The following is a 23,213-nucleotide window of genomic DNA, read 5'->3' as shown; positions in this document are numbered from 1 at the left end:
AAAAATTATCGGCTCGCCAGGGGTCAGCGAGCTCGAAATCGAATGGCCGAAAATTCTCGATATCAGCGGACATACGTAGGACCCTTATAAGACCGTTATCGGCGTCGTTAAACCTTCGGGAGTCTAATAGCGATTTCGATATACTTGGGATCGTGTCCCGGTCCCCATCGCCGGGATATCCGCTCGCGAATCCGGGTCCAGCAGACACCCTCTTTCGTGACCTGTCGCAGGATTTGCCGCCCCAATAAAAGGATTAACGGAACGAGGGTTAATCCTATTGGAAGGACCGCTCTCACACTCTTCGTGTTCTTCCCCACCCGACTGATTCCGCTTCATCTCTATCCGTATTACAGTCTCGCCGCTCTACCTATATTGCTGTCTGATTAGTAGCTCTGTCCCGTACCATTGGTCAGGAACTTCGACGTCGATAACGAACAATTATTTTCGTTTAAACTGTAACCTCGTACTTACCTATCGCTCTAATTTCGATCCGACGCGAGAGCATTCGTAACGTAATTTAACGACAATCGAGCTGAGCGCAGCAACGTTCTAACTTCAGTTATTAATTAGTGACAATTTTTAACTAATGAAACGGTCGATAAAGTAACAATTAAAATTGCGCTTTTAATTATTTTTGAATAATTTCAACCTCCGGGTTTAATTATTCTTTACAGTTTTGTTTTAAATAGAACTAGACGTTACAAAGCGAGCGCCGTTTACTTTTTTTCTTCAGGTCGAAAGAAGCTCCTTTACAAAAATATATATATTAAAAATAAAAAGAAAAAAAAATAGATTGTTAGTTGAGAATAGCTCCGTTTCTAAAATATGATTAAAAAAAAAAATATACGAACATACGTTTATATTTGAATAAAATATTAATTTTCTGTTAAAATCTCAAGTATATTAAAAACAGAAGCATATATGCATACTTTTATGTATTCGTATATTACGTACTCGTACCGTGCATGTTCATATTAAACAACTATAATATGAAGATACAAGATTATCGTCTAGTTGGCGCGGCGCGAAATATATGGCGGCCGCGCGGGTCGAGGAAGTTTTAGGGAGAATCTATAGGGATAGGATCGCATATCGAAAAACGATTAAGAATAACCAAACCGGGCGAATATGAGCCAGCCGTAAATTTTCCCAGCAGGATTTGTTCCATTAAATGTGGGGATTATTATTATCGAGGAATATTCAGGATTTCGGTCGGTTGATCGATTGTGTCGTATTATGTTTACAATGACAGGAGTCCCACGATACTGCGCCGGTTAAACTAACGCTATCATGGTTTAATTCGATTTTAATTGTTGTGACGCAACACATGTAATCCATCTTAATGGTGAACGCTTGACGAGAGATATTTGATTTCCACAGATCTGTAAAATCAGCGAATTATCGCGAAATATTTTGCTATTTTTCTACGAAGCTGTTAAATCGTGCCGATAAAAAGGAAAAAGAGTCGTTTGCTATTTTTTTTTTTTTTATAATGAAACCGAGATCGCGGGCAATGCAATGACTTTGTCGTCAGCAAGCGTTTACTTTTACTTTTACTAAATAAACAACGTGGTAAAGACTCGCGGCGTGTGCGAGGTAATGCCATTACGCGCGACTCGGTAATTCGTATCAATTGGCTCTCGCGTTCAAGACCAGCCGATGCCGATTTTAATTTCGCGCGTTCTCTGAAGCCCGGTCGTCGAAGAAAACGGAGTCGCGTCGGCATGAAGGCTAAGGGCCAAGGTGGAGAAAAAGTGTCGTGATATTTTATAAGAGAAACTCTCCGTTCTTTTCCGTTTTAAAGTCGCCTCTCGTATTTTTTCTTTTTTTTTTATTCTTTCTTTTTTTTCCTTTCAATGCCCTCGCTCTCTTTCGCTCTCGATTCCGTCTCCGTTGCTGTATTTTTGTCTACGTTTCTCCTTCTCTTTCTTCGTCTCTCTCTTTCTCTTCTTCTCGTATCTCTCGTCGACGCCCTCGAAAGCTCTTTCTGCTCCAGATATTCGGGCCAGGAGAGCGGGCGGTTTCGGTTGTAGGTGGTTTGTGAATTACGAGACGTCGCGGAGAGAACGCGAATAGCGTGGAAATTGTACCGAAGCGATAATCCAACGTTCGGAATGTACGTAGTTACCGCATGCACGGTGATATACACATGCGCGTGCACATTCGCCAAGTGTAAGAAGATTATAACTCGCGCGTAGGTGAAAACAAACGACTCGAAGGGTACACACGTAATACATTTTAAGTCGCGTAATAGAATCAGGCGTACATATTGCCGCTCACGACTGCCGTTTTGATTTAAACGTGCACCTAAATCAAATCACTCGAAACGCAAGCAGCCTTTAATTAATGACAGAATATGGTCTGTCGCAAAGAGGAAAGCCGCTCATGTACGTTATCGACAATGCGTCCGATTCCGCATTCACTTAATTCCCAAGCTTATTAAAGCGCGCCCAAGTTTATTAAAGTATAAACGAATACATTGTGTGAAATTATTAATTTACAAGAAGTTATTTCGTACGATTGCGTTGAATGGTTAGAGCAACGGTGATTCATTAATGTACTAAATATTATCGCGCATTTAATACACACGTGCATTAGGCGCTTTAAATTATTTTCACGCAGGCTGGCATAGAAATGAATAGAATTATTATTTATGAATGTTACGAAATGTTTCATAACTGGGAAAATATATATTATAGCTCGCTCAACTTCGAAGCATAAAAGAAAATCCGAAATAAAAGGAATGTTTCTCTCCCATATACTGTCTCGTATTATCTCTTTCGTAAAAGAAATTTCTCCTCTATAAAGTTTTACGTCTCCCAAATAACGGAATTACGAATTGTAAAGGGACATTAAACCAAAAAGTATATATATATAACAAAAAAAAAAATAATAATGCGTATATAGCAATCGGATACAGCAACGTGGACGGAGAGAAATGAGACGAGCGCGATCGATTGAGTAAGATAAAGGTACATGTAACTCGGGAAGATCTGGGAAAGTCGCGTCAAAGTTTGTACGTCGCATTTCAATACTTCTTATCCGGGAAAGAAGCGAAAAATTCCGGACACGCTTCCAGCCAGCGCTTTTTTGATGTCCAAGTTTACCGTGAAGTGAGGAGAGGAAAGGGGGAAGGGGGGGAGAGGGTGCCGGTTCATCTTGGAAACGCATTTCCGGTCGGGCCGACAGCCTTTCGACCTTTCTTCCTGAAACTTGGACGTTCTGTCCCTCGTTTCGGCAAGACCCGAAATTCCAGCGAAAAGTTTTCGCCGGCGTCGCGGTAAATGCGAAACTTCTTCGCTTGTTTCTCTGGACAAGGGATTCACATCGTTGGACTTGACGTTCATATCCGTCGTACGTTACAATACACGATAGGGAAACAGTTTTTACCAGTTACACAATAGCCGATACGCGATATATATTTACAATCGACGGCAAATTACGCGTAATATAAATTTTGAAATACGTTTTTAGTTATAAAATCTTATATAAATTTAATTTTTTAGAATTATTTCAAAGAATAATTAGGAATTTAATAAATTTGACGTAATATAATTATAAATATCTTTAACAATTTATCTCCTATTATTGTAGACGACGTGAGATTTAAAAATGTCTCGACGAAGTCATTCGACTTAGGTAGAAAATTTATTTCAAGCAACTTTATGTTCTATTTACAACGCCGGGTATACATTCGATAACTTCGACACATGATAAAATGCAAAAGTTAATGTAAATAGTACATTCCACCTGAACTGCAATTTAATATCTAGTCGGAGAAAAGAAGTCGAACAAGTTTCGCCACTCCTTCTCTCTCCTTTCAAACTTAAAAACTTACTTCCATACATCGCGCGGGATATATAAAACAAAACTGATTGAATTAATTTAGAATTCTATTACCACCCTTTTTAATTTCAAATTACCGTGATGTGTTTTGAATGTCCGAGTGGCGTGTTATACACTCCGCCTCGTGCGATAAAAAGATTTGTTTTTTTTTTTTTCCTTTCTTTGTTCTTTTTCCCATTGAAGAATTTTACGGCATAGATGCGCGAGAAGCGTAAATAAGCAATTGCGCGATAACTCGCATTAAATCCGGAACTGCTATAAACTTTTAATCACAGCAAATGACATTTCGCTTTCGAAATATTACGCGACCCCGCGCCCTTTCGTCCCGGCTAAAACTTGAATGTCCCGACGTCGACGTCGCGGTAGAACCGAATTCCAGGGAAAACTTTGCGTCGGCGTCGCCGTAAATGCAGAACTTCCCCGTTCATTTCCATAAAGCCAGTGCCACGTCACTTAACCTCGGCGAGGAGGTATATATATATATTTTAGGTGCACACGTGGTACGTACATACGCGTTTATATACGTGTATCGCCGTCTCCCGTGCCGCGTTTGTCTTCATTCGAGCCGGTAGGTACGACGTGAAAAAATGGTGCGGCAAATGGGCGGAAAAATGGCCGAGAAAATAGTTGTCTTCGCGATTACCGGTAAGAGGAATAAATCGCGGCGTGCGCGTAAAGCGAACAGATCGTTCGAATTCCGCTAATTTTTTCTTTTCGCTAACGCAAATAACGCAATTCCCGGCCTCCGCGAGACAGCAGACGTTTCCCTGCCACCCGATCGTTTTCTTATCCCGTCGCGCGGTATTCCCCAGCACCAGCTGCGAGCCAAGTCTAAATCTCACCGATATTGAACGTACTATTAACTTTGTGTAATATCTGCGCTGAAAATTATCCGCGACTCAAAAATTCGTAATACACCCACCTTCCCCCGTCTTATTTTTAATATTGTATATTTTACTCTGCGAGATGTAACGCGATCGTAGGATCCGGTAGGTAGGATTCTGCTGGAGATGACACTTGTATAGATCGCGAGCGTTGGCAAATTTTCTTAACATATGACGCACAATCTGATCCACGCTGACAGAAAATGCGTCGTTATAACGAGATAGACTTGACATATCGAGCCGTGATACCGTGACGGATGAGATCCGTACGGATCACGGCGTCGGTACGAAATAATTTTTTCCAATTTTTCATAAAGCAAAAACGTTCGATTTCTCCCCTCTCTTTCTCTCTCTCTCTCTTTCTCTCTGTCCGGAACGATAAGGACTCCCGTATAAATCGCCCTGCAAGAGCGAGACCGCGTTATCGAGCCAGCGACAGTATGGCCGAGCACGAGCGACCCCTGATAAAGTCCTGTCATTTTTATCGGCGAGTCGCTCGCAGGTTCGTTAAAAAAAAAAAGGAAAAAAAAAACGAGCCGCCGGATCAGGCTCGTCAGGCTGGATTATCAGAACGGCCCCTGGCTTTGCGACGGCTGCGCGATTATCCGCGCGACGACAAAGCGCGGCACAAATCTCATTTTAGAAAGTCGCGCTCGACGAGCGTCAACCGTTCTTCCACGGCGCGTTTCGGTAAATTACGATGCCGTGCCGATCGAGCCCTTTGTTTCGGACGCTTCGTTTACAGCGCGTGTCACTACTCTCTAACGAGGACGGAAATAAAATCGGCCCAATTCCCACGAGTTTAATTTCATTGTAGCGCGAATGCGCGAAACTGCATTTCGCGTTTATTTGCTTCGAATAACGCGCCGTTTTCGAGCATATCCAACGTTTTTGCGGGCAATCCGACGAAAAGCTGTTTACGATCGTAAGCACGTATTAATTTGACGTTCACTGTAATTAGAAAATAAATTATTTGAATTAAAATGTAAAATTTCTTGGGAGAAAAAAAAAAAAATTTATTAACCAGAACAATAACGCAATTAATAACGTCGGAACTTGAATTGCATTAATTTTTCTTAAAGTTAAACGTTATTTGTCGTCGGGAGACGCGTTCCTACGAATGTCGTTTTCCTTTTGTGTTCCGCTTAGCCGAGCGGACCGTAGGAATAGCATCCGGTTTACAGTTTGAGTGACACTATGAAACTTCACATCAATTAACAGCACCCACCGTCGTTAGCGTGGAGGGCCGCTATAGCGCTCATAAATTAACGAAACAATTAGCCTTAACGCGCCGTCGTCGGAATCTTATGAAAATGCAGGACAAAACGCTTCCCTGGTATCACACGACTTCCGCGGTATTCGCGTTACGGCGGTCCTCTGCAAATTCCGCCTGCGGAAACGCTCGGGGGGGTGGGCTGACGGGGGACGGGAGGGAGGGGAGGAGAAGGATGCGAAACTGGCCGGGATTACCGGGCCGCGGATGACGACGGAAGGCTAAGGAGAGAGTAAGGGAGAGAATTGCGAGGTACGCGGGTGTGGGTGAGGGTCGAACATTAGAATTCATGCGGAGACATTTGCGGTCCAGCTCCTAACGACCGGGTGTAAAAAGCCGGTCGAAGCCGCGAAGTGGAAGGCGGGAGGGCAGGTAAAACGAAGACAGTTAGACCGAAAGGAAAAGGACGAAACTAATGGCTGAAGGGGGGGAGGAGGAAAGGCCACGGTTATACGGAATGAATAAAAAATGATGTGTTTGAAGGGAAGGAAAACGTGAGGGAAATGAGAGTACGCGTGAAATCACGTGCTTGTTACATTAGCAATGAATCGTCCTCAATCTCGTAGGGATTATAAAAAAAGCGATGCTTAAATCTCTCTTGTTTCTTTAAAAAAAATTTTTTTTTTATTTTATATTTGACAAAATATTTGGGATGTAAATTTCTCTCCAATGAGTTCAAGTATGTACTACGTAGGGAGGCTGTAGCTACATAAACGAAATATCGCGCCATACGCGGGCTCGCTCGGCGGGACGGGCTGTATTTTTTAACCGACAGTTAACCACGCAATGCGTAAATAGCGAACTTCTCGCTATACGTGCCCGAATTGTTTTAACGCGAATAAGCTTCTTCGATGATTAATCTTGACGCGTAAGGCATTTACGAAGCTTGTATCTTGCATAGAAGAAATATAGCTAGTTCGTTAAATTGATACATAAAAAAATAATTTGTTTAATATTTTATTTTAATAATTTACATTTGATTTTTTTAATCTACTCGTGAAATATGTATATGTGCTAAATATGGGTAAAATGAGACGGCCGAAACGGGATGAGTTATATATAAATTTACCGAGAACTGAATTCAATCTGACAAGCGTAGCGTACAATAATATCATATGCAATCACATTAATTATAACGAGCACGCAGAATCAGAAGACAAAATTAGATATCAAAATGGGATTGAACTATAACCGAGGATTATTATTTCCGCGTTGCGTTTTCCAAAATTACATCCATCAGTCAAGCGAAGAGACAGAAATTCTAGCAGGCGAATAGATTTTTTTTCTTCTTCTTTTGTTCTCTCAACTCCGCCGTAACAAGAGTTGTTAATTTTTATTTTGTATTTTTTATTTTTAACTAAAACTGAATTGTGAGAATGAAGAGGATCGACGAGAAAACGTTCGTCGAAGTTCGGTAGAAAAATGAGCGTGTAGCCGACGGTATTCACAATAAGGGCAAGTGCAGAAAATGAGGACAGCTCGAATGTATAATATAGCCGGTATCCAAGAAGGAGATGCAAATGTACCTATACCTATTTATCCGCGGAACGAACTCTGGACAGAAGTTATACAAGGGGACGAGCGACGGATAGAAGTTATACGAGCTCGCGCCGAGTTAAGGACGGGCTTGAACTTTCCTTTAGTCGGAATGCGTCTCGGCTTGGTCGCGGGGAGCTCGTTAGGTATATCCGCACTCGTAAGTACCTACGATTGCATAGAATCCAAATAAGGATAGAGACTGAGAATACAATTGCAAAATCCCGTCTATTGTAAGGGGGTGTATTCCGCCTTTTCGCGACGTTTGCGCGTATTTCTTTGACGCCGATGGCACTCGCAGCTAATCCCACCGTATCGTCCAATTGTTATCTCGCGAAATGTCATTTTTGTTAGAAAAGCGCGAAATTGGAATGGGATTTATAGAAGCGAAACGTAAGAGCGAAACGAAGTATGTTTTACCCGCCGAGTTATTTACGATCTCATAATTATCACGTGAAATATTTCTAATTTTAGATAATCCGAATATTAATAATTCTACGATGACGTAGGCATGCACGTACTCTCTTTATATTTCAATTCAGCAATGTCAACTTTGCACTTTCTCTCTCTTTCTACATGCTTTAATAAACTATTCTGAAGTACGTCGAAGAGTTCTGACAAAAGAGCAGTAAGTGAAATTCGAGTCTCTCGTCAGGAGAGGCCGCGCTTTGTGCGAAACGCCTTCTAATTCTGGCGACAAGAGTTCCTACCGATCCTCCCTCTCGTAGCCGTAGCCATCCCGTCGTAATTAATGTACCACGGTACTCCTTCTATCGAAGAGAGGATCAATTTTAAGTTTAACAAACGAGCTTGTAACGTCGCAGACGGTGAAGCAGACCCTCTCGCAAGCTCTTCGTTAACTCTCGCATCGTTATAATCATAAATTAGCCCAGTGAGATAGCAATGTGCTGGATTATCGGTTATTAGCTGCGAAACGCGCTACTTTTCCCTCGTCCCCGGTCGATAGACTTTGAACGATCGGAAATAGTTTTAAATTATGACTTGTGATCTCAATGCTTGAAAAATATATGCGCATCCGTATTTCGCACAAATTCTCCTATTTTAATTTATTTTTTTTCTTTAAATATTTGTTAATTTTTTGTCATATTTATTTCACGTCTGTTTTATCCGAGGAGAATTCCGAGATATGATATAATAATACGTTTATATTAGATACACAGTTATAGTATATTATCTTGAGAAGGAAACAGTACTATACTACGTCAACCAAAGTTATTATGCCTTCTTTCGTTGCTCTGAACGCTTAACTCGTTGAAGTCGGCAGGCGAGCAAAGTACAGAATATAATTCACTCCGTTTGATTTATTTTGTCCGATTTATCTTGTTTTCATGGGGTTGTTTTCTTCTTCTTTTTTCCTTGACTGTGTTGCTGTACGCATAACAATATCGCGAAAAAGTTCGTTTCACGAGAATATTAGCAAACGTCGAACATCCTTTTCAGATTTTAAAGTACGTTTTTCTATACATTAATATTGTAAATTGTAGACGCTTATATTCTTTTTCCTTTTCGTTCTTTGTGCTTCGCGAAGATGAATCAATTCATGGAACTTTGAATGAAAATTATTTTATGTTAGTTTCTCTGTACGATTGTTCAATATATTATTGAATATTAAAGTATACGTGCATCTTGGCACGTGCGTGTGCGTTTAGTTTTGAATAAAATTATTTCTATCAAGATGCACTCTTTTTCGACAATTGACAAGCAGTTTCATACCACTCACGAAGTTCTCAATAAAGAGACTTTCGAAGAGAAGAGCTTTCGATGGAAAACGCTTCGGACAAGGCAAGAGAATAAGAGAAAGAGAGAGAGAGATTTTCGCAAAAACTTTTTTCTGCGTTGAAATTGAAAAGCTCATTGCTTGGCGGAATAAATGTCGATAAAAATCATTTCTCTTCATAGACTGGCGATCGACCTTTTTACGTCAACGCTTTCGATTCCTGAACTTCGCTTTAATCAGAACCGCGCGTGAGCTTTGCTCCTCAAAGACGAGCGACCGCTTTTCGATCTGGCGATTATTAATACCGATGAAAATTGATCACCTGGTGGAGGCACTTTTCAATCATCAATATTAATTAGCCCATAAAAAACTGCGCACAAATTAAGAAAGTTTGTCGAGCAAAGACGAAAGCGAGAAAGGAAAGCGGACGGGGGAAAAAAATAAGAGAGAGAGGGAGGGAGAGAAAGGGAAAACTTAGGTGCGAACGATTGCAAATACGAAATGTTTTTTCTCTAAATATCATTCGATTATCTTCGAGTCTGTATTTTTAATTCGTCTTGATTTGAATCTTTTCTTATTTCTTTTTAAAAATCATCCCATTAAAAAATATCAACTGTATAATCATTTAATATTATAGAACTCTTTTTTTTTTTTTTTTAAAGTCTATATATGCATAATATTATACGTGCTACGTAAGCCTCTTATACATATAATAGAAATTCTGTATTTCGCCGATGCCGCCATACTTTATAACTGTCGTAAAATATTAATCCGCTATTAATTCATAAAATTCACGTCGACGAGAAATAGCGTAACGCGCCTTTTCATTACTTTGGAGAACTTAATTATTCGTTTCGCCACGCCGATTACCTTCATTTAATCATCGACGTTTACGGCGGCGGGGCGTCGCGGCGCGGCACGGCACGGCTGAGGGATTATCCTCCAGCCTCCGATAAGATACTTCCCGGCCGATTTTTCTTCGCTTCTGCACCCAATCTGCAGTTCTTATCGATTTCTTATTACTTAGGGAACGGTTCTCTCGTTTCTGCCGGTCGTTTCTTGCCTCGCGTGACTTTCGATGGTGTCGGAACCCCCGGAGTGTCATTACTCGCACGTTCCTACCACCGCCTCCTTTTTTTTTTTTCTTTCGTAATCTTCATCAAAGGTATTAGGGTATTAAAATGGCATTTGCCGTTGTCAAACGCAGCATTATCCCGGTGGTCCGTTTTTAATTTCATGAATATTCCCGAGTAGAAATTCATTTAGATATTTTGATTTTGTTAGATCGATACTTGCCATAATTTATAAAAAAAAGTATTGAATATTTAATGACTATTTATCTGGTTTTCAACCTTTTCCATAAAATCAATTTTAATCGTCATTCAAATTTTGGTATTCCGCAAATTTTCTTCCTAATAAAAAGTGTTCTGTGACTTCGGTAAGGTTAAGAATCGCTGATTTAATTATTACTGTATCAAATTTAAAAAGTAAAAGGTTGTCGTTAAAAGAAAAAATTATCTAGTATCGGGCCGCATAGCGAGACAATCATTATTACACTAGTAACAAGCCAGAAGATCTAAATATGTAAACGTTTTTCGCCGCGTGCGAGTCTACTGCGCGTACGGAGTTAGGTTCCGCGCGCTCGGCTGCCGCGGTCGCTGACCTCCGGGCCCGCGATCAGCTGCGAGCACGTGCGCGTGTTACGTCAGCCGGCAGCCATCATTGTTGCACGGTCGACGTGGTGGAGAGCCGCGTGGCGGCGGCCGGCGGTCCCGGAGATCAGCGGCCGCGGCAGTCAAGCGCGCGCTGGCTAAGTCAGTACATGTAATAGACTAGTACGCTGCGAAAAAAACGTTTCAATATCTAACTTTTCTAACTACTATATTCTCGTTATTAGTTATTAACAATTGTCTAATATTTAAACGCTTTGAGCGGTGCATTTCTCTGGCTCATTGCGGGACAGTTTTGTTATACAGATGTTATACAGATACGAGAGATAATTTATTAATTAGCGAGCTAATTGTTGGATAACTGTTAGGCTTAATTTCGCGTTGCGTTAATATATTATTCCTTTTGACATCATGTATATTGATTGTCTTACGATTAATTATGTTAATATTAGATAGATATAATATTTTTACGTGAAGAAAATGTGCTTAACGTTTGTTAATATAAACGGGAGGGGAATTCGTTCCGCGATATTATCGCAATGCCTTTGTGAATACTTTATATATATTGCAGAATTAACATTAGTTTATTCTACCCCCGTTACTCTCTGTGGAAATTAATTATTTTACGAGCTACAGAGTTAAATCATCAATTAATTAAGCATCGCTACTGAATTAAATTTATTTTCAAATGCGTAATTAATCGCACGCGTTATCTCGTGAATTGGCAAGTGTTGAGTTATCAATTATCAATCAACATGTCAAGTATTATTATGTTTTCGGGCAAGAAACCGACTGGGCGTGAAACGGAAGTGCTTTCAATATTTCGGGAGACGCGTAGATAGAAATTGATTCGACACGCTAGCCGACAAGTTTCCGAGCGAAAGCGATCGCGATGCGGAACAACAGGGAGAACGAACGTTCGGAAATAATTCCTTAAGGCAGCTGCGAGGAACGAGATTTCGTGGTGAGAACACGGCGTCGGTCGCGAGATGGTTTGTCACGAAAGTTTTAAATGGCCGGGGGGACACAGCAAAGACTCGGCGTCTCCCAATCTAATTCGAAAGTTTTAAATCGAAAGCGTAATGACCTGGCGTTCGAGTCCTTCGACTCCTACACAGGAACCGTCGAGCACATCGACCGTGCACGGTTTGTATAGAAATTCGTCATTGCGCGTCAACAAAATTAAAACATTATGCAAATAACCGCGAAACGAAATTCATAACTTAGATATTTTTCTTTTTATAAATTACATAATATATACATATATAATGTATATTAATTGAAATTTCGTTGCTGTAATGATTCTTAAGAACTTGCGTAACTTGCGTTGAAATGCACTTTTTCGTTAGTGAAATATTCGACGGGCTGTACGTATGTATATATTTCCGAACATTAAGGGCATCTTAATTTATCCTGATGAGCTTCGATAACTCGTGCAAGAAATTAGATAAGATAAATCTCTAAGTACCGTGTGACAGATGTGATATACGAGTGCAAAACTATGCCCGAGTCAATTTCAGCGCTAAAATTGGACTCGCGTCGGGCGGGTTCTCAAACTACAGAATAATATACGTTTGCATATTGCGTGTCTGCGCGGATAACTTTGAATGGGCCCTTAACCTGGACAGTCAAGCCACACCACGTCCCTTTCCGTGAGAAATGACAATCGGAAATGACGCGTTCTCAGCTACCCCAGAAGCTTGTCTGCTCGCTTGGTGGGAACAAATAGCGTTTCCCCGCGAGTTTACGTAGTTTTCGCGATATCATCGTCACCAAGTAATAGTGTGGCTTAAACATTTTCCGTATATCTCGAAAACTAACGATACTAATTTCGGTCCGGTATACTTTACGCGGCTCACTTCGCCAAGATCCTCTAGTCTCGATAATAAGATACCAAATATATTAATACGAAATTTAATAGAACGCGTAACACTGTAAAAAAATTAATAATGGCAAGTATAAATCTGGAAACAAAAAAAGACAAAAAAAGAAACATGACCGGCTTTTTTTTTCTTAATACTTGTATTATTGAGTGACGAAACCGATATATTTTTTATTTTCGCGCGGCATGATATTTTTCCGCGACACGTAGAGCCTTTTTCACGCGTCTTCTATTCCTGCGCTATCCCCCGGTAACTCGGCAGTTTAGACCGCTTTTATGGCGAACGGTTTCTCGGCGATACCGCGTGAAAAATATTCTTCTGCATGAACAGGAGACTCCGCCGAGAGACATTACCATTACCACTCATCTGGTTACTTGAGAACCGGAGAATCCTCTCATCTGTCGTTGTCACCGGGCTAAGTTGCGGGGGAATGAAACATTTCTGCGGCGGGTATATATGTAATATATTCATTAAATAAGTAAAACGATGAAGATCTGTGAAAGTAGACGCGGAATAAAACATGAAAAAAGATGAGGATTTTCGTGAGATTTGAAGATAAACTTGAACGCGCATAGATTTTATTATTCGGGTATGCATATGTATTTGTACACCTGTGTTAAATTAAAAAAAAAAAAGAAAGAAAAAAGAGAAAAAAAAAAGTTTTATCTCTTTCTCGCGGATATTTAAATTCTATTTATTTGCATTATTGAATAAAATTTTCCGTAATAAATTTATTCCAGTTTAAAATTGTTTATCGATAAGCACATATATTCGCCAATGATTAAAACGCATAAATGTCTTTTTTTTCTTTTATTTATTTTACGTAAATAAGCATTCGCCGTTGAAACTTTTTAATACTTTATTAAGTAATTGCGCGTATACATATAAAAAGAAAATTATTTTACATACCCGAAAATTACTTAATAATTTTTATATAAACGTTTGTGACGCGACGAGTCGACGCCGCTTTTCTCTTTACTGAATTAGCCGAAATTACGCGGTGCTTAGCGCTAAATTATTTGAACGCGTATAAACTATTAAAAAAAAAAGAGAAATTATTTTATTTACTCTTTATAAATGCATCGATGCTTGCGAAATGCGAACTTAGAAAGATTTTGTGTGTATGGCGCAATCGAGTTAATGATGTTTGATTCAAGTTGTTAATTATGAAGTCCATACAGCAAGGTTTAAAGATTACGTGCATAAAGTTTACTGTAACTACGGAAGCGTCGTGGAAAGAAAGTTTTCCCACCGTCTTGGAACTTTCGCGGCGTCCTGTTCGCATTTTATAATAAAGATACACTCCTCGTCGACGAGACCGCTTCCCATCGACTTCATCGTATTTACCGAAGTAATGCATACTTTCGGACAGACCGCACGGAGGTTTGAACACCAGCATCGCACCCGATATCCCGTAAAACTCAATAGAAACGACGTAGCGAGAAAGATTGTCTTCTTCTCGAGCGACGCAATCGACGGCATCATTTAAGAATTTTTAAAGCTGAGAATCTTGCTTCGAACGGTTAAGATACTTTAAAGTTTACCTCGGATATTTTTTTTTCTTTTTTTTTTTTTTAACAGAATATTTTCGCTCTTTAATCAGCCTTATAAAACATTACAGACCTTGATTTTCAGGATGCTTGATAACATTTTTTTATTCCTCGCGAATGAATGGAAGGAATAATAAAACAAAAGTATAATTTAATTTTTATTCTATCATTTATAATAAATTCAACATATACGACTGCATATATATTTTTTTTTTAATTTAATAATATATAAATAATAAAAGAGTATTTTAATTTTAGTTTTATAATAAAAAGATACTTGCAAAATGATATAAAATTCAATAAATGTAGCGTTTGACTTGTAAAAAAAAAGATGAAATAGTTTTAACGACATTAAAAAGAACGGAATTATCGTACGTATTTTATCGGCGCGGAAACTTATAAAACACATTTAAGACGATAACGGGACGTAAATGGCACCAGATCAAGAACTCGGTTGTTTATTTTACGGATTTGTAGGATTTAATCAGACATATTTGATTAACATTCGCCCAAACAAAATTATGAGCTTACATAACATAGGTTTGCGTATTTAGTGTAATCACTACAAATTCAATGTAATGAGTTGTGTACGTTGTACATTGAAACATCGAGATCGCTATCTCTCACAATACCTGATTATTCTATACGTGTACATTTTACGCGGTATTAAATAGCAAATACTAAAATAGACACGTTACATATGTACTAGCTTCATGAATACAACAGGCCTTGTAACGCAAAATTGTATTCTGAGAGACAATCTATGCGTCAAAACTTGATCATTAGCGGTTGGAATATTAATTTTAGAGCGCGAGCCAAATGCTATAAGATAAAATCTAATTTAACGTGAATCAACGGTTCATAATTAATATTTCGTCAACGCCTAAATCAATATGACGTTAAAGCAGAGCGGCGCTGATATGTTGCTCGTAAATGTAAACTGTAAATTTGTAATCGTCGCCGACTATTGCCCACCTCGCCCGACGACGGGCCGGTGTTTGCCCCGGAATAAACCACGCGGGAATAGAACCCCGGGATTCATCTCGTGTCTGGTTCAGGATGCGAGAAGAAGGGCGCGAAAGCGTGGAATAGGAGGCGAAGGCGAAGAGCGAGGTGCGCGGTAGAGTATAGGGAAAAAAGGCGGGAAATACCCTCGGGAGCCCTCGGCAGATTTATGCCGGCCGTGGCTGGCTGGTTGGCTCGCTGGAGCCCCGTATATGTTCATCCTTCTCTGGTCGTGGCGAGAGGATGAGAAACGCGGGTGGCGGGAAGGTTATTCCCTCTTCTCTCACTTTCTCTTCTCTCTCTCTCTCTCTTCGTTCTCCCGCCCCCCCGCAGGCCAAAGGATCTTGCAGGATATTATACGATATGCACCGAAAGTTGATAGATGGCTATTACGTTCCGCTAAGACGAGCGTACCACGCCACCGCGAAAATTCTCTCCCTCAGGATTCTCGGTTCTACCATGTGATTTCTCAACGGAAAAAAACTTCTCCTTGCCCGCGTTTCGTCGCCGTCGTCCTTACGCGCGCAATAATTTTCAGTTCCCTCGATAGCGGCCCCGGCGAGAAACCCGTCATTGGCCGACCACCGCGCTCACCGGCGAACGTTAGGAGGAACGTTATTGAAAATATTGAGGAGCAGATTTATTTTTAACGATGTTCTTCCTTTACATTTTAAATTCCTCCCGCGTATTCGTCCCCTCCCCTTCTCCCCGTTGTTTGACATTCGTGCCGGTGCCCGTTATATACAACGAGAAATCATTAATGTCTTCGTACCTGGGTTTGTGTTGACGGTTAAAAAGCGATTTTATATATATGGAACAGGAATATTCCGTCTTTCTGTGACGGTGCCTGCTTTTATTCGACGCCTTTCTATTTTATCGGACTTCATACGTAATGCCCGACGAATATGAATGAAGTGTATTGAAATGAAAATACATGTGCCGGCGCACGGTAAAGAGAGACGACGGTCCAGTTCCATAATGATTTTCGCTGTCTGTTATATCCTAGGCGAAGCTATATACCGTCGTCGTATCTGTTTAAAATTGAATAAATGTTATGAGAAAGGCAAAAATGGGGAGGTCTTTTACGATGATACTACATGATAAATTGTTTCTCTTTTTATCATCGCGGGAGTGAGCTTTACCTCTTTTCATCTTCTTCTATTCCGCAATGACATTTGCTATTCAGCAACTCGTTCCGCACGCGGTGGATAATTAATAACCGCCGATTCATCTAGTGGAATACCAAATGTATGAAATGTAAAATCTCTTTGGGCGCATATGCACATGAATTCTATCAGAGAAAATTTCCGATATATTAATCCAAAATTTCTGTAATCTAATTACTGTATCATTATTTTACGGACATATTATTACGTAATTAACGCGTTGAAATTTTTTTAAAGACTTTGCTACTTCGAGTAACCATCGCGGAGATATGATTCTATCGATAACGACAGTGTCGTTAAAGTTCGAGAAAGGGTGGGAAAAATTCTAGCGGCTAAACTCTTTCTTCGTTATTTTGCCAACGGCTTATATCGCTTTAGTAGACCAAAACATTAAGCGAAGCGCAACGTAGCAATAGATTTGCCGGGCAGAAAGCTGTGGGATTATAACAGGGTCTTCATCCGGGTGAACCGAGCAACGTTAATACAATTAACGGAGCTTTACTAAGTACCGTAACACGGGCCTCCCTATCCCTTGGACTTGGCCCAAATACTCGCATTGCCGCGACGAATCCACCAAGCGAATTATTCTATTCACGAATTCTTGGATTAATAGAATTGGTTAGCAACGCTCACCAAACGTTTCGTATCGCGAGGCGTCATAAATATACCTGACGAATTTCCGCAAATTAATTCCCCTCGAATTTTATTAATTGTTAATGTAAATCTAATCGCATTTACCGCGATCTTCGCTTAAACATTGAGCGATTTAACGCTCGAAGGTAATATTTTAATTTACTTTTAAAGCTTTCAAGACGATTAATTAAGCGACCGTAAGTAATTTGTCCACGCGTCGGTTAGTAATTAATTAAAGGATGCGTGCACGTTAGAATGAAAGAAAATTCAAGCGCGTTATCTTACGATTGCAAGTCCTCTTTTCACGGTGCAATAACTGCAATTTCGTCAATGATAGAAGACACCGATATCTTTGGCACCCAAGTACCCTTTGTCCTTCTATCCGTTTATGGTTTAGAACGATTCCAGAAACTTCAAAGCCAGAGACCAATGTAGCTCGATTGGACTGACGTTCCTTGGTTAAAAGCCGTCAAACGGTTCGCGGGTAAGCCGGGTCAGCTCTTTCGAATTTCGAATATATTCGATATGCGACAAAGCGAGAAACTATGAATTTCATAGAAAAGAATTATTTATAACGCGGGCTAGACGCGCCACGTCGAAGTTAAAATAAAATGCGACGTGCGCGCAGTTATCGCGATAAACGGAGGAAATTAAAACGTTTACTTTCGTTAAAAATTATGCAACAAATTATTTTGTTTGCGTTAAACGTAATGTTGTGCTTCGGTCCATGCGAATAATCGAACGGAGGTGTGGTATGCCGTGCGAAATGAAATGATAAGGTCTATTATCGCGCAACGTTACCGTTAAGAAAAAACGCACGTTATATACATCTTTATTACAAGTAATAACTGTTATCGTGAAAATTCACGCCTGCTACGCTCCGGTGTAAATCAGGATAAGTGACATGTAATGGCTCTTTGGATAATTCCGGAATTTCCCACACCACTGAAAGCTGGATGGCACCATTGAAAGCAAGCGAATGTCGAATCACGTAGTAACATAACAATGAGACAATTCCACTAACTTAATCGCATGATTGAATGGGGTTTAATCACGAAATTGCGATTCGATAATCGACAAATTCGTATAAATCAGATTTCGCAAAATTTCTGTCGGAATTATCGAAAGGGATCTCACGAGTAATCCGTAGGGGGGGGAGAAGAGGGGGAGGGGATTTATCTCGGTAACTTTCGCGCATTTTTCACAAGGGATCGCGGAAAAAGAAGTAGTATTCCCATTGTCGCGAGCACTCCCGCGATCGCGAGACTGTACGGGTGTTAATCGAGCGATCTTCGTCCACTTTCTTAAGAGCGAAAATGCGCAAGTGCAACAACGGCGTTCTCTCTTTCTCTCTCTATCGCTTCACGCGTGCCTCGCAGCTGCCATAGGAAATGGAAGGCGTTTCGCCTTCCAGGTGGCGAGATTAGTATCTGCGACGCTATAGAAAACGAAACGTTACTTATTTCATATCCGACACGAGCCGCTGCGGTGCATTCAATGGCGCGGAGATGTCGCGCTTCCGGCACGTACGCGCCTCAGCATTGTTGATAAGTCACCGTGCCTGACACCGGTACAGATATCGCGAACAAAACGCGAAATCGATTTCCACCCTCGAGAGACAGAAACGAAATTTCCGCGCGCTACGTTCCTACGGACGTTTTCCCAGACACTTTAAATGTAGTCATGAAAAATTGTCGGTACAATCCGGCGGAATATTCGCGATGGAATTTTCGGTTCACTCGATTTTCGAAGCGACTAGCGGGTCTACGCGCGATCGACATTTGAAGATGTCTATGAAATATTTAACGGCCTCTGGTGAATGTCTATGATTCAGTTTTTCTTTTCCTCTCTCTCCCCCCGCCCCCTCCCTCCCACCCGGAGCATGCCGCCGACGTGTGGATTTTTACAATTCTCGATGAAGAATTGCCGCACGCGTCGTCATGATGCGCGAGGCGAATAATAATTTCGCGCACAAGTGCGCGGTGTACTTACTCAGGCGGGATAGCTTATAGGCATCCGCGGTATTAATTACATCCACGAAGGCCTGCAGTTCAAACTTGCGAGTTGTAATATTCTGGTTGTGGTTCATCATTGCGAACTTGAAGGCGGATTGCACCTCGTCGGTGCCTTGCTCAAAAATGGCACCTGTAAGCAGAAGATAGGAAATTAATTAAATCCCTCGTGCGCGAACAAGAATCTCCCCGCAAGACCCGTACATACAATAATAAATTTAAAATGTAATATCGCGAAAGTTTCCTATACGTTTTCGTTGACAATTAGTATCCCAAAATATACGAGATAAATGAATTAAAAAAAATATTAATTGAGAAATGTGAATAATCGCGGAAGATGATACGTAATTAGCAATGCAGATTTTGAGAAATGGAATTTACGTGTTTAATAAATGTCGCCGGGAAACGCGATTATCTCACCCGTCGTGAAATCGGATGTGATAATCCGACGCGACACCCTGTATCGGATGTCTGACGTGTGGTGCTCCGTTTACTACTGGCTCACATACGACATAGCGATACATGCCGGCGTCTGCTCAGGCATCGTCGGCTCACGAGGCCCGTGTAATTACGCCGATCCATTCGGCGTTAATAGTCGGTAATACGTACCAATATTAATGCTATCGCTAGTCATGTAATTTACCGTAAACCAGTTACATATCCGATAACCGCGCCCCGATTATTTCTCGGACCTCATCCGAGGTCCTAACGCGATTGTTAGCGCACGGCCTGAGCGCGGATATACGAATCGTATCACGGAGTCAGAGCCCGTGTGAAAATATTCGCGATACCGATGAAAATATTGACGTCGTCACTGTAGAAATAATATGGCTACACACATTTATCAAGCTATTTATTTCACGTCAAATGTATCGCACATTCCAGATGCTGCTGTCGATGAAGTGATCGATGATACGCTAACACGGTATGCGTCGTATAATCGAGTAACTGTCAGCGCTGAATACTGCACTTTGTGTCTTCGTTATTCCGAGCATCCGGCGTTACCATTAATATCTAGCGGGGAAAAGCTCGTCCGCGAGCACGCGGATTTTCGTCTATAAAGCGACGGCGCTTCTCCAAGTTAGTTGCGAATGCAAGGAAGGAGAGACCGACGACGAAGAACGGGGCAATCGTACGAATTGACAAACTTGTATCGAAATAATTTTCGTTACGACTTTCAAAGTTGTAACGCCGAACGTCGCCGTGCCCGGGAGCTGTTTTTCCCTCCGGTCCGCGCAATGAGAGAACTTTTCACGCGGCGAATAAGATACGCTTCGAAGTATTACACGATATTACGGGGCGCCTTTCCCCCTCCGTTTCCTACCCCGGCTGCCCTTCGTCCGCTTATCTCGCCGGCCGTATCACGCGTAGATTTTTTTTTTTTTTCCTTTCGCCTTCGTCAGCGCATATCTAATTTTCCCCAGTTCGCGCCGCGTCCGCGTGAAATATATCGGCGGCAAGTTCGAAACAAAGTAGTATTACGGACCCGCTCGAAATCCCGGCCCGACAGTAAACTGCAAGTGGACAGGATATCATGCCGCAATGTCGCGCGACGTGATTTCATACTTCGCGGGCGTACACAGAGATATTGCTTTGCGCGTAATCCATGAAGTTATTAACTCTTCGGCATTGTCCAGGATGAACAATGCGCCGGACAAAGAATTATTCTTCCCCGTCAAAATCAACGCTGTTAAACGCGCGAGCAATAAACAATGTTTTCCTCCTTTGTCCCTCGGTGCTCGCGATTAAATCAGAAATATACATATATAATTTTTAAGTAGTTAACAATAGCCTCGAATTATCGGCATTAATAATCAGCTTATTCTATTTGCGCGTATACGCGTCGAAGTATGAAAAACCGCATCGCCGCTACGCAAGCTGCCGTGATAAAGAGGTCCGCGGATAACACATTTCGCTTAAACCGTACCGAATGTTACCCCCCTCCCCCTCCCTCCCCCATGTATCTTTTATTAATCGTTCCTTCTAACAATTCCGGTACAATAATGGCCTCCATTAAAATTGTTGCTATTAAATATCAAATATTGATCCCGCGTATGATATCCGGCTCGCATATATTTCGTTGAATCCGTGTATAATCTTGTGAATGTTTTAAACGATCCGTGTGCGGGCGTATCAAGACACGCCGGCGAGCCGTCGTTTTACGAGGCGCATAATTTTATTATCTCGTTGAACGTACAGAAATCCACGGGCGAGATACCCGCCCGGCAATCTCAGCCATTATGCTCGCTACCACACGGGAAACTGCCGCAGAAAGAATCCTATTGTAATTCGTACGACACAGCACGATTATACCATAATAGCGCCGCTAATTTCTTCTAATTGATATCCCAGAGCCGCTTATAATTCGCCGCTACCCTTAATTCGCGGTTTACCTTCAGTGGAATTCTTGTCCCTTGAATATCCCGGCGATATTTAAATCATCGCGGGCGAAATTATCGAACGACGATAAAAGGAGATTATTATTGCACACGTGTGTTTAATAATTAGCTAGGCGCCGTAAGGGATTAACACCTTTGAAGCGGCGCCTCGGCGCCGTTTAAGAGGGACAAAGAAAAAACACAAAATTTCAATAGAAAGACGCTCCGTCGCACGATATGGTCAGCGTGATATCGTCCCGTTAATATCATTTGATTAAAATACTTGAAAGAGCAAGAGAGAGAGAGAGAGAGAGGAGAAGGATATGGAAACGGAGAGGGCGAGGAATTCATTCTCGTGCTGTGTTTAATACGCTCTTTCCCTCGTTTCCTCGTACTCCTGCATCCTTTCCACAAACACGTCTGCGAACCCACCGATATTTGCTGAATATCTTCGTCGATATTAAAATTGTTTTACCGTCGCGCGGACCCCGGTCGTGTTTCGCTAATCAAGAGAAAAATCAGCGTCAGCGAAAAATACATCCGCGTAACTAGATTGTAATTGCAATAAAATCCGCAGAGCCGCATTGCCGCCAACATCGCATTAAGCTAATATTAATTAACTCGCTCTACGTTTACTGTGTCAAAAGCGGTGGAAATCCTCGCGCAGCAAAAATTTCGCGGACCGCGAAATAATCGCGATGAAATACAAGTAGCATTACATTTACGGTTTAATTCAAGCACTTTGCGAGTCTCGTGCAGATGACTAACGTTTGGTTAAACAATACTATCGCTTTATTAACGTAGATAAGTTAAAAAGAAATAAAAAAAAATTACAAAATTAAAAAAAAGAAAAAAATTAATAAAAGTTGTATCTAATAACGTTGTACCTAATAACGGTGTTAAACTTTTAAATTGAGAACGCAGACTTTTGTCGGCGGCATGGATATTTGACGTGTTTTAGCGATAAACCTTTATCACTATGATATAAGTATTTATGACGCATCCTAGGAAACTCCGCGAATATATTGGCTTTCCTTTAAATACGACGTACAAAACTTGGGCGGTAAATCACCGCGCGGAGCGCGCTTATTACAGCCAGCAGTATTCTTATTACCGGCCGACGAGAGCTGGCGGATTAATTTAGATCACAACCGTATAATTAAACGATGAATATTGCCGTTTGTTGTAAAACCGGAATACCAACCGCTAAACTCGATTTCCTCGACGAGAGGATCGTTTTATATGCAAAATATAGGGGGGGGGCGGGAAGGGGGAGGGAGAGGGCTATTAGTTCTCCCGTATGGACGGGGCGCGTTAATGCATACCGTGCAAAAAGTCTCCGTTCAAATATTCCAGGTGTTCTTACACACGAAACGTCTGTCCGCGGCGATACAGGCTACCCGGCGGTTGTATGTAACCCTAGCCGTATAATACTCGGATAGGGTACTTCCGTTTATCTCCGTCAGGAATGGCGCACGACGACGTGGCGCGGGACGGAGTGATAAAAGGTCGGAATTTCGGTGCTCTCGATTATCCCGACAATGTCTTTCTCCCGTTCTCTCGCCTTCTCTCTCTCTCGTAATCCTCATGCGTCGGCATGCACGTCAACGCATGCATCGTCCACCTGATACAGCGGTCC

At 41.3% G+C, this 23,213-nt stretch overlaps 1 protein-coding gene and 1 long non-coding RNA gene across 8 annotated transcripts in view; one reads left to right on the top strand and one right to left on the bottom strand.

Moving 5' to 3' along the window:
* Positions 1–23,213, bottom strand: part of Glurib (Glutamate receptor IB) — a 212,217-nt gene that overhangs the window by 78,941 nt on the left and 110,063 nt on the right. For all 7 annotated transcript variants that reach the window (XM_070662888.1, XM_070662889.1, XM_070662884.1 and 4 more), the window contains one exon: positions 19,177–19,329. In XM_070662888.1, the coding sequence (XP_070518989.1) occupies positions 19,177–19,276 (100 nt within the window). In that variant the 5' untranslated portion in view covers positions 19,277–19,329. The remainder of the gene's footprint in view (positions 1–19,176; positions 19,330–23,213) is intronic.
* LOC139106286 (uncharacterized) overlaps positions 1–23,213 on the top strand; it is a 102,826-nt gene that overhangs the window by 8,222 nt on the left and 71,391 nt on the right. The window lies entirely within an intron of this gene.

Source organism: Cardiocondyla obscurior, linkage group LG10 (genome assembly GCF_019399895.1).
Source record: "Cardiocondyla obscurior isolate alpha-2009 linkage group LG10, Cobs3.1, whole genome shotgun sequence".
In the NCBI taxonomy this organism is placed as follows: Eukaryota; Metazoa; Arthropoda; class Insecta; order Hymenoptera; family Formicidae; genus Cardiocondyla; species Cardiocondyla obscurior.
Note: the sequence above shows the minus strand (reverse complement) of the source record. Positions and strands in the feature narration are given on the sequence as shown.